Source organism: Cucumis sativus, chromosome 5 (genome assembly GCF_000004075.3).
Source record: "Cucumis sativus cultivar 9930 chromosome 5, Cucumber_9930_V3, whole genome shotgun sequence".
In the NCBI taxonomy this organism is placed as follows: domain Eukaryota; kingdom Viridiplantae; phylum Streptophyta; class Magnoliopsida; order Cucurbitales; family Cucurbitaceae; genus Cucumis; species Cucumis sativus.
This window is the reverse complement of record NC_026659.2, coordinates 29,142,305-29,159,660: the sequence shown is the minus strand read 5'-3', so window position 1 is coordinate 29,159,660 and position 17,356 is coordinate 29,142,305. Positions and strand designations below refer to the sequence as shown.

General features: G+C 36.3%; 1 protein-coding gene across 1 annotated transcript; it reads left to right on the top strand.

Moving 5' to 3' along the window:
* Positions 1–14: 14 nt before the first annotated feature.
* Positions 15–15,169, top strand: LOC101215041 (protein ABC transporter 1, mitochondrial). Its single transcript, XM_004142328.3, has 8 exons — positions 15–646; positions 845–1,070; positions 1,832–1,984; positions 2,850–3,008; positions 11,082–11,241; positions 12,154–12,263; positions 13,724–13,840; positions 14,557–15,169. Exons 1-8 carry the CDS (start codon positions 126–128, stop codon positions 14,920–14,922), a joined length of 1,812 nt encoding a protein of 603 aa, XP_004142376.1. The 5' UTR covers positions 15–125; the 3' UTR covers positions 14,923–15,169.
* Positions 15,170–17,356: the final 2,187 nt, after the last annotated feature.

Genomic DNA, 17,356 nt, shown 5'->3' with positions numbered 1-17,356 from the left:
AAATAATCCATGGATTCCCTTTGTTTAGGCATCCACTCACCATCTCGATTTCCAGAGTTTATATAACAAAATAAAATGCAGCACGTACAAGTACAACAAGCGTCACAAAACCATAGACAAGGCCAATGAGTACATCTAGAGACGCTACCAGGCTTGTCAATGGCGTTTCTTTAGTCGCGAAGGAGCTTCTTCAACGCTCTCAACTCTTGGACATTTCCGGAATTCATAACTTCCAAACCCTTCTCTCTACACCTCTGAAAAAACTAGTTGTTTCTCTCACTGATATTTCCGGTCTGACCAGAGGCAAAGTTCATCAATTTTCAACTGCAGATCCCCCCAATCGCGATTCCGTCTCCTATTTTTCTCACCCAATTCAATCCAATCATCTTCACAGTCCTGAAATCACCGACCTTGGGGTTGCCCACAATCAGACTTGCGTTTCAGATTCTTCACCTCTATCCCAAAATGAAGACAAGGAGAACAATTTGGTAAACGGTACCCAACCCATTAATGCTTCTTCCACTGCGTTCAGTGGAACACAAGCAGGAGAAGCACCCAGCGGGCGAGTGGAAGTAACCCCACCTCTCAAACGACGGACGCCCCGGGAGAGAAGAGTGCCCTCCACTCCCTTCTCTAGAGCGCTTGGGTTTGTTCTCGTATCTAATTTACTTTCTCCAAATTCTACTATATTTTCTAGTGATATTGTTAAGAAAGTTCATTCAACATATTGATTTGCATCATAGAATCGTTTAACTGTCTAGGGAAGTGCCAGAAATCTAGTTGTTACTTGAATAGTTCAACAATGGAAAATACTTGTGCAACTCAATCATCACTACTGTTATAGGTTTGCGGGGTTAGGAGCTGGTCTCGCATGGGGAACGCTGCAGGAATCAGCCAAGCGGCTTGTTTTTGGCTCAGAAAATTTGCAAAATCAACCTTCTGCGTTATCCCCATTTCTGTCTGAAAAGAATGCAGAACGGTTGGCTCTTGCTTTGTGTAGAATGCGTGGAGCTGCTTTAAAAATTGGGCAGATGTTGAGTATACAAGATGAATCTCTTGTCCCAGCTCCGGTATCTTTCTCACTTTAGTCCAACTTTCTACCGCTTTATTATTAAAAAGGAAACTAAGATGAGCTGAAGGGTGATGAGTATACATGTTTGCTGGTTCTAACCATTGTTTATCTAATGTGGGAAAATTTCTAAACTTTCCTTACTTCCTCCACTCGTTACTTGCCAAATAAGTATAACTGAAGAATGATGTGGGGTGCATGTAATACATGAATACTAACAAATATTAGGTTAACCATGGTGAATCAACAAACACGTGGAAGTCTGCATGCTCGGTCAACATTGAGCGTCAATTTGTAGAAGTTTACTTTCTATAGCTTTGCACCCCCCTGTGCTATTTTATGCTACAAATGGCTTGGGAGAACAGTAGAATTTTGGAGGACTTGAATGTTGTTGAGAAGGCATGGTCTGTCATTACGTTTCATGCCTTCCTGTGCATGCTGACTAAGTACTTTTGTAACTATCCAACAACTAATGCTCTCTTTTTAATCCCTTTGCTTGTTTTGTTTGTAGAAGTTCCACTTCTATAGCTTGTTTATAATTTTATATTCTTTCACTTGTCTTAATGTAAACAAATGGCTGTTTGTTTGTGTGCAAGATTAAAGGGTTTACAATTGAGGCATTAAATCAATGGACATGGTTATCTCTTGGGCAACAACGATCTTGTCTAAATTTAGCACTTTTTTCCGTTTTAAAGTTTAAAATTCTCAAGTATATTCCATAATTTAAATATGTTCCTATCATCTTTCTGTCTTGTCACAAAGATCTTGGCTGCTCTGGATATTGTCCGTCAAGGTGCAGATGTAATGCCAAGAAGCCAGCTGAATCAAGTATTGAACGCTGAACTAGGTCAAGATTGGTCCTCGAAGTTGATTAGTTTTGATTATGAACCAATGGCTGCTGCAAGTATTGGCCAGGTGCTCCCCAACTACGCCATTAATTTCTCTTAGGTTAATTTTATAAAAATGCCACCAAAATTTGCCTTTTGTTTAGAAAACCTCTATTCTTTCAAAGTTGTAATACTACCCTAACTTTTCATAAAGTTGAAAACTCACTTTGAGTAGAAATTCTTTAGATCATCAGACAAATATTGGACTTGAAATGGTGTAGTAGTTACCAAAAACAGAAATTTGGATGGTTGTACCGTTCTTGGTCACCTCCACATCGTTCTAGGTTCCTACTTTTGTATGAAATTCTAAAGGATTTCTACTACAAGCATAGTTTTGAAATCCTTATGAAAGGTCAAAAATAATATTACAACATTTGAAAGAATAGGGGTAGTTTTGAAACAAAGGACAAGGTTCAGGGCATCTTTTATGATTTAACCTTTAATTTATGGTTTCTACTGGTGATGTGACTGTATAATGTAAAATGGATTTGTATACATTTTATTTGGTGGTAGAGGACCATGATATTCCTAAGGGGCTAGTTTCAATGTATGCATAAACCATATAATGGTAGACAATCGTGTAATGATCATGTTGCTGCTATGGATGAATGAAAATGGTTGTTTTCTCTCAAAGATAAGAAAAATAAATACTTGCTGCTATGGAGCATGAATTGGCAGTTCTATCTACCGTCCAGATTTTATCTATTCTTTTTCCATATTTAGTTGTCATACTAGGCTTGGTCCATATTATTAATTTTAGGAATACCAAGATAATAGATGTGATGTTTAGATATTACTGTTCCTTATTCATTACTGATGTACTTGAGCTTTACCTTCTGATTTGTTAAGATTGTTTGAATTATTAGTTTGGACGCTTTTTAAAATTGATTCAGGTGCATAGAGCTGTTTCAAAGGATGGTATGAATGTTGCAATGAAAATTCAGTACCCTGGAGTTGCAGATAGCATTGAGAGTGATATTGATAACGTGAAACTTTTGTTGGATTATACTAATCTGATTCCGAAGGGGCTTTATCTTGACAGAGCAATAAAGGTATTCTATTTTTCTCTTTGTTGATTTTTTCATCATGCATGCAAATTTTGATACTCTCCCTTATTGGCTCTAATTGACATATTTGTTTTCTACTGTTTGGTTGTCACTCAATACCCTCTTCAAATTTGGTTTACATCTATTGGAAGTTTTCGGATAATAGATGATGCATCATAAATGTTGATTTGAATCAAACATGAAATAAGATAGGTGATACACATATGAATTACGATCGAAAAACAAGATCTTAACTTTATCTTGGCTGTTGGTAAAATTGGAGAAGTCTTGTTGATTATGTATATATTCTTAAAATACTTCAATTTCCTTTCTCATATATTTCCTGTTATGTGTAGTGTGCAACAATAGGTATATACACACATACACAAAAAGTCATCAAATGTATTGGGTGGTTGGTTACACACACTAAGAAAATTTGACTTCAAGTTTGAGCACAAGAAAGGAAACAACAATCGAGTTGCCGATGCTCTTAGTCATAAAGGCAAGCATGTGACCTTGTGCATGCTAACCCCATTCATGCGAGTAAAGTTGATAGGATGATGCGGGGCATCATCAAGGAGTTCATTCCGAAGGATCCCTTTGCCTAGGTTGTTATTGCTTTAGTCAAAGCTGGTAAAACAAGACAGTTCTGGGTTGAAGAAAACTTCTTGTTCATAAGAGGAAATCGGTTATATGTCCCGAGAGCATGGGATCTGAGGAAGAAGTTACTACATGAGTGTCACGACACCTTGTGGGTTGACCATTTTGGGTGGCAGAGGACTTATGTGTTGTTGAAGAAGGGCTACTTTTGGCCTAATATGCAAAACGATGTTATGTAGTATACTAAGACATGCTGATACAGTAAAGCAATGCTTAGAATTTTTCATGAGTAATACTTCTGAGATATCTGTTATTAATGAGAGGAGAAGCCTTTTTATAGGCTAAAAGTTTACAAGAGTTGTTAGAAGTTAGTTGTTTTAGAACTAACTTGGAGTTGAGTTAGTTTACTTATGACTAACTCAAAATACAAGATTAGTAACTCAAGATACACAAGTTTTAACTAAAGAACAACTAATCTTAAAAATACAAGAATGGTAATTCAAGATACACAAGAATTAGCTAAAGAAATACTAAAGAACTTAAAGAAACATCAAGAAAGAAGGATGTTCTACATCAAACCCCTCTCGTAGGATAAAACTCGACCTCAAGTGAAGATTAGGGAGCTAAAGAGAAGGAATCTGGTGCATAGTAAGGTGACAGGTCAGAAACATTGAAAGATGGGTTGATTCTCATGTTTGCTAGGAGATCAACTCGGCAAGCGTTGGGGCTGAGTCTTTCCAATATTTGAAATGGACCCATTCTCTTGTTGGTCATTTTGAAATGATGACCAGCAGGTAGTCTTGATTTTCGAAGGTACAACATAACTAGGTCACCCACTTGATATTCCTTAAAGCGTTTGTGAGAGTTGACAATTGTTTTGTAGGAGTCAATAGCAAGCTCTAGATGACTCTTGATTTCTTGGTGTAGCTTGGAAGTACGTTCAACCATTGCTTCAACCTTCATACTGACATCAACAACAGAAGGTAGATTAGCTAAATCAAAAGTGACTTGAGGGAGACTAGTATATACAACCTCAAATGGGGACTTATCTGTTGATCGGTTTGTCATGTGGTTGAAGGTGAATTCTGCTTGGGGTAAAGCTAAGTCCCATTGTTTAGGCTTGTCCCCACTAAGGCACTGAATAAGGTTGCCAAGAGTTCGGTTGGTCACCTCTGTTTGGCCGTCAGTTTGTGGGTGGGTGGCAGTACCAAATAGAAGGTTGGTATCGAATTTCTTCCATAGGGATCTCCAAAAATGACTCAAATACTTTACATCGTGATTTGACACTATAGTTTTAGAGATTCCATGTAATCTAACAATTTCTTTAAAAAATAAGTTAGCTATATTCAAAGCATCAGGAGTTTTTTTACAAGGGATGAAATGGGCCATTTTACTAAAGCGATCTACTACTACAAAAACAGAATTATGACCCCTTTGTGTTCTAGGTAAACCTAACACAATATCCATAGATAAATCCTCCCAAATAGTAGAAGAAATAGGTAAGGAAGTGTACAAATCTGTATTTTGAGAATTACCTTTAGCTGTTTGGCAAATAGAGCATCTTTTGATGAAGTTAGTAACATCCATATTGAGTTGTGGTAGCTAATCGCAGCCAAAATTTTGTCTCGGCCAAAGTGTCCTGCTAATCCACTAGAGTGTGCTTCTTTAATTATTGCTTCTCTTAATGATGTATGAGGAACACACAAATCATCACCTTTGAAGAGAAAATTATTAACAATGTGGTAATCTTTACAAGGTTTATGGTTAGAGCAAGTTTCCCAAATACTTCTAAAATCAGTGTCAGTAGAGTACAATGTAGGAAGGTGATCAAAGGCAATTATTTGAGATTGGTGGGTGCTGAGAAGTATACCTTTTCAGCTGAGAGCATCAACGACCTTATTAGACTTACCCTTGGTTGTTCTCAAGCTCACCTTCTCCTAGGGGATTCGCTTCATCAGGATCTGCGACCTTATTAGACTTACCCTTTGAATGTGCGACGGGTTATTGTGCGGCACTTGCTCTAAATCGGTGAACAAGTCAGTTATACTAAATCCGAAAGTCACTAACAAACTCTGAGTATGATGTTGCCTCCCTTCATGTCTTTTTTTTGAAAAGGAGACGAGCCTCCTAAATTATTATTAATAAAAGATCCTTAAGCTCAAAGTACAAGAGTATTATGTTAAGAGCAAGAGGAGAAAATTCAGTCTACCTCTACAACAAAAGCTACAAAACAATTTCCAAATAGAGGAGATCAAACTAAACAATGAAGATATCAAGCTAAACAAAACCATATTCGAAGAAATCTAATTACAAAGCATAGTGCAAAATCCTCTCATAAAGAAATAAATTTAAACTAAAAACTTTCAAGAAGATGCAACCAGCTGCCTTGAAACTACCTAACCAAATTAATCCATAATCCAGAGGAAGCTCGAAGAAGTCTTCCACTATTCAGCATCGGCTAGAAGGATTTACTTGTCACCCATACGAAGAGAAATTCAAGAATGACTGAAGTTGGTCTTACATTGAGGAAAATACATTAAGCTACTGAAGAATCAAATTAGAATAATTCCACAATCAGCAACTAATGATTTTAAATAATCTGGTATTTTACAAGATTGGGGACAAGAACGAGTAGCAGACGGCAACTTTGCAGATCTTGGCTCTTCCTCGCATTGAAATAGGGCATTGAGATCAGTTCCTCACATTAGATCTTGGCTCAAAATGTTTTTGACTTTCAATTTCGGTTGACTTGTCCAAATGCTCCAATTCCTCACTACGAATATTGAAAGGAGAGTTGAAAAAAGGAGCGTAATTCTGTCACGAAAGTAGGGTCTTTCCACTCTTGGATAGCTCGTAACTTATCCTCATCCATTCGAATTTTTCCATATTCGATGACGTGACTAAAAAAATTGATACGTTGTTGGGTAAAAGCACAATTCTCTTTCTTAACATATAACTGATTCTGTAGGAGCTGGTCAAAGACTAACCGAAGATGAACCTGGTGTTCTTCCAAATTGGAGCTGAAAACCACAACGTTATCAAGATGTCATCACAAACTGATCTAGATACTTGTGGAATACCTGGTTCATCAGGGTGCAAGGGTGCTTGTCAAGCCCTATATCTTGTTACGCAAGTAGTCTTTGGTTCGTCGGTTGTGCTATTCGAACTTGGTAATAGCTTGATCGAAAATCGAGTTTTGTAAAGTATCGAGATCCATTAATTGGTCAAACAAATCGGTTATGATCGGGAGGGGTACCTGTTTCGAACCGTAACTTTGTTTAAAGCTCTGTAGTCTATACACAATCGGAGTGTCCATCTTTCTTCTTCTGAAATAGCACAGTGCCCCCATAGGATGCTTTTGCTTGTCTGATGAATCCGGCAGCTAACAACTCATCCAATTGTTTCCTGAGTTCAACTAACTCAGGTGGAGCCATTTGGTAGGCATTCTTTGTTGGGGCTTTGGCTCCTGGGACAAGCTCAATCTCGTGATCAATCCCCCGTCGAGGAGGCAGTGACTTCGGTAGTTCCAGTTACATTATATCAATGTATTCGTTCAGAACTTTCTAGATTTCTACTAGGACAATTCCAACTTCAATTTGCTCATTTGCCAACGGGATGACCATAAAGATCGGCTCCTCTCTATTGAGCCTGTTTTTCAGTTGCAGGGCTGAAATCATTCACCCCACTTGGTTGCTTCATCTTTGCTTGTACCATTGTCAAGTTACTGCTTGTTACTACTAGACAATGAGCCAGTGGGCTTGGGAATGACTTTATGTTGCAAGAGGAACTCCATGTCGAGTACAACGTTGAAGTCATGCATGCAAACCACAACTAAATCAAAATCTCCTATCCATCCGCTTAATTTTAGAGATACCCTTTTCGATAGGTTAGGGTCTTCAACCTGAAAATCAGTAAAAATCCCAACAAGAGAGAAACAGAGATAGTATTCTGTGATATTTATGTTACTAATCCAAAATATGAGTCACAATGAAGACAAGAACATCAAAGAACAGAAAAAGAGAGTAGAATATGGAACCAACTCCTTAGAGAAGGCTGAAAACTTGTCCCCAATAAAAGCCACAGCAGCCTTTACTACAAAAAAACCTATTTCCCAAATCCCTAAACATTCTGGCTTTATACTCACTCATCACCGTGGGGCCCATCAGGTGGAATCCTCTCTTTCAGCAACATTTCTCTAAGTCCCGGTTGGTAGTATTCCCTTGTGTGTAATATTGGAGGTCTAACAATTCTGCTCAGCTAAAAACTCACCTTGTTTTCAAGGTGGAAAGAAGGAAACTGCTGGTTCATCAAATTTACTGATTCCCATATTGCTTCACTTTTCGGCAACCCCTTCCACTGCACCAGCCTATTGTTTGCTCCCATGTCACTATTCCATCTCACTCCCAAAACCCCTTTCGGGTAGACTTGGAGCTCGAACTCTTATGTGAGGGCAGGGGCAATGTGTTGAACTCTATGTTTGCTCCAATTTAAGCTTCAGTTGTGAAATATGAAAAACATTGTGTATATTCGCTTCTGGTGGTAATTTCAGCCGGTATGCCACTTCACTAATCTTTTCCACGACCTTATAAGGACCATAGAACTTAGGAGCTAACTTCTCACAACGCTTCCTAGCCAAAGAGCGTTGATGATATGGTCTTAATTTCAGAAAAACTTCATCACTCACCTGAGATTTTAATTCCCTCCTATGCAAGTCTGCGTGTTTCTTCATTCTATTTTTGGCAATCACTAAGTTCTCTTTTAAAGTGTTAATGATCAAATCCCTCTCTTGGAGGAGCTGCTCTGCACTATTATTCGGTGTCTTTCTATCCCCAAAGGAAATGAGCGGAGGTGGTGGTCTACCATAAACCACTCGGTGGGGTGTTTGTCCTTGTGGAAGCGTGGAAATTGGTGTTATACCATAGTTCTGCCCGTGGGATGCATTTATGCCATATTTTGGGTTGCTCATTTCATGAACATCTTAGGTACATCTCAAAACATCTATTAACTCTCTTCATTTGCCTATCAATTTCGGGATGGAATGCTGTGCTTCTTTTCAAAACTGTCCCCAAGGCTGAAAAGAGTTCCTTCCAGAAGTTTACTCAAGAATATTTTATTTCGGTCAGTTATAAGGGACTTGGGAACCCCACTAATAACTCTTTTGGAAAAAAATTTCAGCCACTTGCTTGGCAGTAAAAGGGTGCTTTAGGCTAATAAAATGGGCAAACTTGCTCAAACGATCCACCACCACCAATATTGAATCATACCCTCCGGCTTTGGGTAACCCCTCAATGAAGTCCAGTTTGCAGGCTCACCATGGATTTTCCAACATGTCTCACGAGTAAGTCGGGGTTTGTTACAATGATAACACAATACTAGAGGTTTGTTACAATGATCACACCATACTAGAGGTTTGTTTGGTGGCAAGGAAGCCTTATTGACAGTAGCTTCAAGCATCATTGCAGATGTCTCAACAGAATTTGTTCTTTTCTTGCACAACATAACGCTTCGACGACTTTCCTCGTTGTGAACCTTAGAAAAAGCTTCACTGATGGAGGGGAGGGGTTTTCTACTGGTAACTCCACTTCTAACTTCATCAAATTCATCATTGAGGCCGGTGAGAAATTTGTAAACACAGCTGTCATCTACCACAAGAAGTGCTTTATCCTTAGTTGATTCTCATTCGTAACTGTCAAAAAGATCTAAGTCTTGCCAAATTCTTGTCAACTTGTGAAAATATTGTGTAACTGTATCTCTTGCTTGTCGGATATCACCTAACTTTGAGATTCAAGTCCAACACTCGTGATTGTTCGTCAAGATGTGAATACATTTGGTTGACATTGTCCCATAAGTCCTTCGCAGAAGAGTAACACATGTAATTAGAACGTATTTCCAGTGATGGAATTGACCAACCACGTTATGACCATGGAATTCTCAGCATCTCAAGTAGCAAACAACGGATCTGTCTTAGGTGATTTGAACATTGGGAAGTTGACAGTTGTCAGAAACTTTGGTCATTGATGACTTTTTGTCAGACAGTACTGATTCTAAACAGCACCACTAACCAAAAGGGGAGTTAGAACAAAATTAACTCACAAAGACAGCAGCTGCCTCACTGAAAAACACTCAATTGACAGTCTCCAAAGAAAAATCCCCACGGAAGCGTGAATGGAGGACCAAAAGCGCTGATGACGACAATGGAAGACCGGATCGAAGATTAGCAACGACCAGATCTGAAAAAAAAGGTTGACAACGAAATTTTTTTGACGGCCAGATCTGGAAAAAAATCGTTAATGATTAGATCTGAATTCAAAGATGATGAGCACTAGGGTAGGTAGACGACGGCTGAAGCGGAAGAGGTCGGTGTCAGCACAACAATTAGAGTTGATGCTTTTTTGTTTGATGCTCTGATGCTATGTGAATATTTCTTATTTTCTTATCATTATTACAATGGCACGAAACCCTAAATTAAATAAAATACATCCTAAATGAAATAAGGGAAATATAGATATAAAAGGAAAGAATCCTTCAGAATAGCTAAAACAAATTAAACCAAACAAAACCAAATATTATGGCATAAATCAATTCCAACTTGTGCTCAAGTATGCCACCATGATTTGGCGTTTGATGAGGGACATGGTGGCAATGCAAGCCCGTGCCTCCATGTCGATCCCTTGGATCTTGAAGTATCCTTTGGTGTCCCATAGGAAATTTTTGATTTCCTTTGTCTCTCAAACCTTTGAATGGCAACAGTTTTGGTATCTTTACTTTGGAACTAGCATTCTTCTTGGAAAACGAGTTTGCCGATACCCTTTTTACTAAAGAAAGTTTGCTATGTGTCATCCCAAGTTTTTTCTTCAACATCCCGACATTGATGGCCATCTTGGAGGATAAGTCCTCCAACTTGGCAACAATGGCTACCAACTCTTGCTCATTTGGTTGATGAAGTTTTCTAGGCTGCCTTCTTACAAGAAAGCAAACTTTCACTGAGAGAAGTGATAAAATGCACAAGAAAAAAGATCATTAAACAATGGGAAAGGACTCCAATCTAAGTGAATAAAGCCCAACTGATAAAAAAACGTTAAACCTAATAACCTCTCACAGCTCATGATGCCCTAAGCCTGATAACCCTATTTCATTAAAGTTATTGGACTTGTACTTTTTTTCGTATACTATTTTTTTAGTACAACAATTTGGGGTTTGGACATTTGAATCTCTGACCTCCGGAATGGAAGGTCATGTCAATTATTGTTGAGCTAAGCTCACTTTAGCTATTGAATTTGTACTTTTGGAGCAGAGTTTTATGTATTAAACTCAACTAAAATAATTTTCTTGAACCTTTTGAGATCATTAAAGCCCTTATGTTAGTTGATGGTGCAATATACTTCGTTATTATTGTATAATTCATTTATTTTCAAGGTTCATGTTCCTGATAACTTTTTTAGAAAAAAAAAAATCTGTTGATGTCGGTGTTGGTACTAGGTGGCAAAAGATGAGTTATCTCGTGAATGCGACTATGTGTTGGAGGCTACAAATCAAAAACATTTCCATGATTTGTTATTTAACTCTCAAGGTTTCTATGTTCCGTTGGTTGTGGATGATCTATCAAGCAAAAGAGTTTTGACTACGGAACTTATTTCTGGTACTCATATTTTCCTTTAAGCTTGTTTGCTTACATACATATGTTCTAAGCTTATTTCTGGTACTCGAATATTTTCCTCTAAGCTTGTTTACTTAAATATGTTGTATTTTCTTACTTTTAGTTTTTTATATGTATGTAATTATTTTATAACTATGATTTTGAAATCATTCTACGTTTTCCTTTATGAATAATTCTTGCGAATGGTATCATGTTAGCTTACCATCATAGTTTGCCATGCTCTAACAGAAATGGTTAATTTCCTTTTACATTATTAAGGTTGAACAAATTATGGTTTTTGTTAAAGGAATTTACAGTTTACTGAGTTTATTTGTATTTTATTTTCCATATTTGTATTTTTCCTTTATTCGTATTTTGGTATTTATTCACCAATGTAATCGATTATTATGTACTTGGATGGATTCAATATATTATATAGAATTATCAGTTTTCTACGGAGGGGTAGAGATAAGGACTCTTCTCTTTTATGCCTTTTATGTTTTTGCCCTCGTGACTGAAAGTTGTGTTCTTTTCATGTATGTACTATCCCAAGGTATTAGCACAAATGCTAAGAACGATTCCTCAAACATACTTTGTCAAATGGGTGAATTATCAACGAGAACATTAATTTATCACTTCTTTGTAAAATTTGTGTATGGTTTCAATGAGCAGTGCGTTGTTATTTCTCCATGTGGTAGGTAGGAGCTAAATTAGTCAAATGAAGAATCTGATTCTAGTTATATTTTTATGGTCTGACCGTTTGTTAGTTTCAAAGGAATGTTAGTTATATCGTTTCTCCATATAAAACAGCAATAAATAATTATTTTTCGTTCTAGATGCCTGTCATTCACAGTATGTTTTCTTTCCTGTATAAAGTTATATTTTAACTTTGGATTGGTGTTTTGTTTGCCCCAGGGGTTCCTATTGATAGAGTCGCATTGTTAGACCAGGACACTCGTAATTATGTTGGCAAAAAGTTGCTGGAACTGACATTACTTGAATTATTTGTTTTCCGCTTCATGCAGGCAAGTTTTTCAAGTTTATGTGCAATTGGCAATGCAATGTATTTTTTCTTTTAGTTGTCTAATGTTTTTGTTCATCTTGTGTTAACTATATTACTACAAGCCTGTGAATACTACAAAAAATTAGCCCGACAATTATTTTATTAATTATTTTTTCAAAATTTAAGAATTCGTCGATAACTGAAATAATACAAAATTGAAGGAAACCACTCCCAAACCAACCAAGGTGGATTACAAAAGCTCGTAGTAACAAGAGTTGCAAGGATGGAACATTTAAATGAGTGCACGTTGGACAATTTCCAAGAATCTTAAAGAAAAATGTTTCTTTTTTTTATATCCTTGACTGTCTAGGCCAGCTTACATGCATCTCGACTAATTTCACGGGACAACCCACTTGATTATACAACATTCGAGCATCAAGAAAACTCATAGGAAATTAATTCCTAGGTAGGTAGCCACCTTGGATTGAATCCATGAACTCTTAGTTTGTTATTAAGACTGTCTTCTTTTTTAGCACTAGGCCAAACCATGATTGTTTATATCAACCGTGATTCTATGATGGGCCAGCTGGAGAGCAAAAATCAAAATAAATGAATTGCACATGAACTCTACCCAAAACGTGCAAAGTTGCAACTTAAAAGTAGATAGTTTGGATTTTATTCGTCCTTTCTGAAAAGGTCATACAATAAAAATGGTCTTTCAAGGAAGGCCACTTTCTTGGGCTGATATAGGGTGTTCACAGGACCCTAAATAACCTTCCAGACACAGAACTTAACCTTTTTGAGATTCTTCCAAATGGCTGAAAACGTAGAGGCACTGAGACTCATTCTTACGAGTGTTGGAACTGCACATGGACTAAGCCAAGAAAGTGGAACTTCGTGTGTGATTCAAGAGGCTTGTTTCTTGCGAGTCTTGCAAAGAGTTGCTGATTTTCTTGTTGTTCTTGAATGTCCAGAACAACTATATTGACTCTTGGGTTGTTTTACGCTTGATGGTTAGTTGTCCCAAGACCCTTTAGATATCAAGAATACCCATTTTTCTTTCTTCCATTGAAGACTCGACCAAATTCAAGCATTGGTTTAAGGCTTGACAAGTTGACGATGGAGTATCAGCATTCCATGTGTGGGGATGCTCTTCCCAATTTGATATGATTTTAAACAACATTTCTAATATACTTCTTACCACTGCACATGCAGTCAAATGCTCTATGAGCGAAGAACCCTACAAGGCTACAAGTGATTATTGGTTAAATTTTGCTCACTATTGGTTAAATTTTGCTCATAGAAAGCTTAGGGAACAATGCAATATCTCTTCTTAATGTTTTTGATAGGTTCCTTCTCATTGTGTCGTTTTTCTTGTGGGAACTTATCGTATGTTTTACTCTACTTTTTTCTGGCTCAAGTTTCTTTCGTGCTGAATTATTTTTCTTGTTCCAATTTGATTTTATTTGTTGACTGTTTCAGACCGACCCCAACTGGGGTAATTTTTTGTATGATGAAGCCAACAAAATAATTAATCTGATCGACTTTGGAGCAGCTCGCGATTATCCAAAGAATTTTGTGGACAACTACTTAAGAATGGTAATTTTTTTGCTTTGAGTTCAGCTGTGATTTATTTTCTTCTACTTTCCACTTGTAATTTTTGGTGCACAGTTTCCTTCTAAGATCATGAACTTTTAACATTCCACAAATGTCTATTTTAGATACCTAGATTAATATAAGGGTAATTGGCTAAGATAGGAAGTTAGTAGTAGTTATTGTGTAAATGTGGCTACTAAGGTGGTTACAACTTGTTATAAATAAAGGGTGGGTAAGTGAGAGGAGGGGAGATTTAGTTATTTTGTGAGTGGTTTCTGCAAGTTTCCTTGACAGAGAGGAAAAGGAGAGAAGGTAGTTTTTACTTTTGGTTCATAACTCAGAATTGTAATTCATCAATTATTCTGTGTAATCGTTGAAGTATTTTCAATCAAATTAGAATACGCCTACTTGGTATTCTATCAGTCTATTTCAGATTTGAGATATTAGCATTTGATTTCACGATCTATTGCTTGACATTCACAGTAAGTTTAGTCATGCAATCGGTTTGCTTCTGCATATTTGTGAACTTGGGGTTCAATGTTATCTAGATAGTGATGGGTTTCACTATGGTTAGTTAGGTAGGTGGATGTATGAATTGTAAAATGTTCATGTTGCCTTAGGTTGGAGTAATTAGGGCTAGCAACTCCATTAAAGTAACAGTATTTGATGTTAAGTATGTACCTACAAACACTTCCTGAATGTATTATATTTACAACTAGGTTGTTGCATGTGCAAATGGCGATAGAGATGCAGTTATTGAAATGTCGATGAGACTGGGATTTCTAACAGGAAAGGAATCAGAGGTAATGTTAGATGCTCATGTTCAAGCAGGGTTTGTTGTGGGATTGCCATTTTCAAAGGCTGGTGTGTATGATTTTCGAGCTTCAAATATCACCCACAGTATTACAAATCTTAGTGGAACCATGTTACGACATAGGCTAACTCCACCCCCTGACGAAGCCTATAGCCTTCACCGCAAATTATCAGGTGCTTTCTTGGCTTGCATCAAGCTCCGCGCTGCTGTGCCTTGTAGGCAACTATTATTTCATATTTACGATAATTATCATTTCGACCACCAAGATTGACATTTGGATGACCATTTTTTTTTAAAAAAAAATTTCGTTATACTTCCACAGTTGATTATTCTTTTTTTTTTTTTTTAACAATAAGTTAAGTGTTCAATTCAATTTTGTAACAATTATATAAAAACTTAGTCCTACTTTTTAGTCCTTAAATGTAAAATAAATAAATCATCAAAATTATTTGATGGTGTAACAAATCTTATTAAACTTGCATATGATAAGTTACAAATATATTCTAGAACTTTAAATTTGTTATTGCAATGTTAGAAATTTATTACACACAAAGAAAAGTCCATGTGTAGATCATATTCAAAAATTTTGGTTGGTTATTTTTTTTTTTTTTTGGTTTCCTAGTATTTAACTACATCTCTCATTTTTCCTTTATACCCCTAACCAAAATTCAATTTGATTTGATTTTACTTTTACCAAGGGAGAAAAAGAAACAGAAACAGGTAGGTTCTTAGAAGTTATTTTTTCGTCAAATTCAATTTTTCCTACACTCAACATAGATTGTGGCAATTGGTAAACATTTGTTGATCTTTGTTACCATATTTGCCTTGTTTGAACAAACATGGATGGACATTTTCACTCTTCATATGGCCCCATTGTCCACATTATATCAAATATTTGTTCCCTTAAAAAATTGACCTTCATCTGCCTTTCCACAATTTCCACATTCAAAAACTCACATTCATTTTGCTCAACTAACAGCCAACTATTTTTACCCAACTTTGTATGCCTTGAATCCATTTTAAATCTTTAGTTCCCATGGAGCTCTGGTTTCAACATTCCATGCTTAACTACTCCATCAACAAACTCTTTCTCATCTTGAGGTTTCCTTTCTAAAAGACTCCTTCCAATTCTTATTGCTTCCTCAAATCTTATCCTCAATCATGGTTGAAGCGTATTTTAGGAGCCTAGTGTACTTCCTCTCATATTTTAGTGCTCTCTTTAATTTATTAATTCCTGTTCTAAATGAAAAGATTCCTTTCTTCGTTCATATTTATAGGATTGTGAATAGTCTTTTTCATAATGAGCCTTCTTAAAGTCGCTCCACACAATGTGTTCCGATTCTAATCTCATATCTTCCATTCATTTTCACCAATCACCATCTGCTTCTTTGCTTCTTTCAGGTGTAGAAAGGTAGCAACTCCCACCATTACATAAAAGCATATTAGAGCCTTCAATCGTTGGATTCCATAAATCTTGTCTGGTTCATTTCTAAGCATCTGGATTTCAAGTGCTACTATCCATCCAATCAATTCATTTCATCATCTTCCTAATTTGTTGCCTCCCTTTTGTATACTTTGTTTCTTTAACCATTTCTTCATTCAACTACATTCTATTTATCCGTGATGCTTTCAGTTTGAAGTCCGATCCTTGTACCCTACTTACTATTCCCACCACGATCTATGATTCCCCTACAATGCAACACATATCATTTGACGGCCACCTAAATGTTTTAAGATTTTTTTTTCTTGTATATATACTATTGCAAGCTAATATATGTCCTAATTCTTCATTTCTTCTAATATTGAGTCATGCAAAATCAAAACTCTTATACACGACCTAAACATACTTTCTCAACCCAATTATAAGGATTTAGGGAACTCTATGACTGAACACCCAATACAAATTTAATGGAATATAAACCCATAAGATTATCTTTTAGAAAACTCGTCAATTTCCATTCTTAATTTCAACAGTAAACTTACCACATATGACATATATATGTAATAATCTTCACCCATCGTTTCTCTAAATTTTTCCTTATTCAACAATCTCCTCTCATCCCAAGATTTTAATTTGCTTCCTCTATTGAAGTTTAGGATATCAAACTTCATTCCCTTTTCTTTCCTCTCCTTCTCCACTCATAAACAACTGTCCATCTACTATCAAATCCCAACACGCATATGCACGTGTCAAACAACATGACACAAACATTCTACTTCTAAATTTTGTGGGAACTTCCATCGGAAAACACATAAAAACAACATGACACAAACATGACACAAATATATTTTGTCATTTTGTTATATTTTTTAAAATATCATGTAAAAAATTGATTTGGATGAATATTTATAAAAAATTAAATTTAAAATTAATTTTCATAAATATATCAAACCACCAAAATATTTGTGACGTGTGTAATAAAACCAAAAAGTCTATAAAGCATGCAATTTTTTTAAATATTTCAGGTTTGCTCTTGCTTTTCTTTTCTTCTCCAATTTTTCTTTTCCTTTTTATCATCTTTGTTCTCTTCTTCTATAATTTTTCTTTCTTTTATATATTTTTTTAATTCATGATCTTTGTTTCCAATCAATCATAAATCTTGTATTTCTTTTAGTGTTATTTGATTCAAGGTCATGTACCAAATATAAGTTGGTACATGATATGAACAAAAATTATTGGATATTGATTTAGATTTGGTGTACCA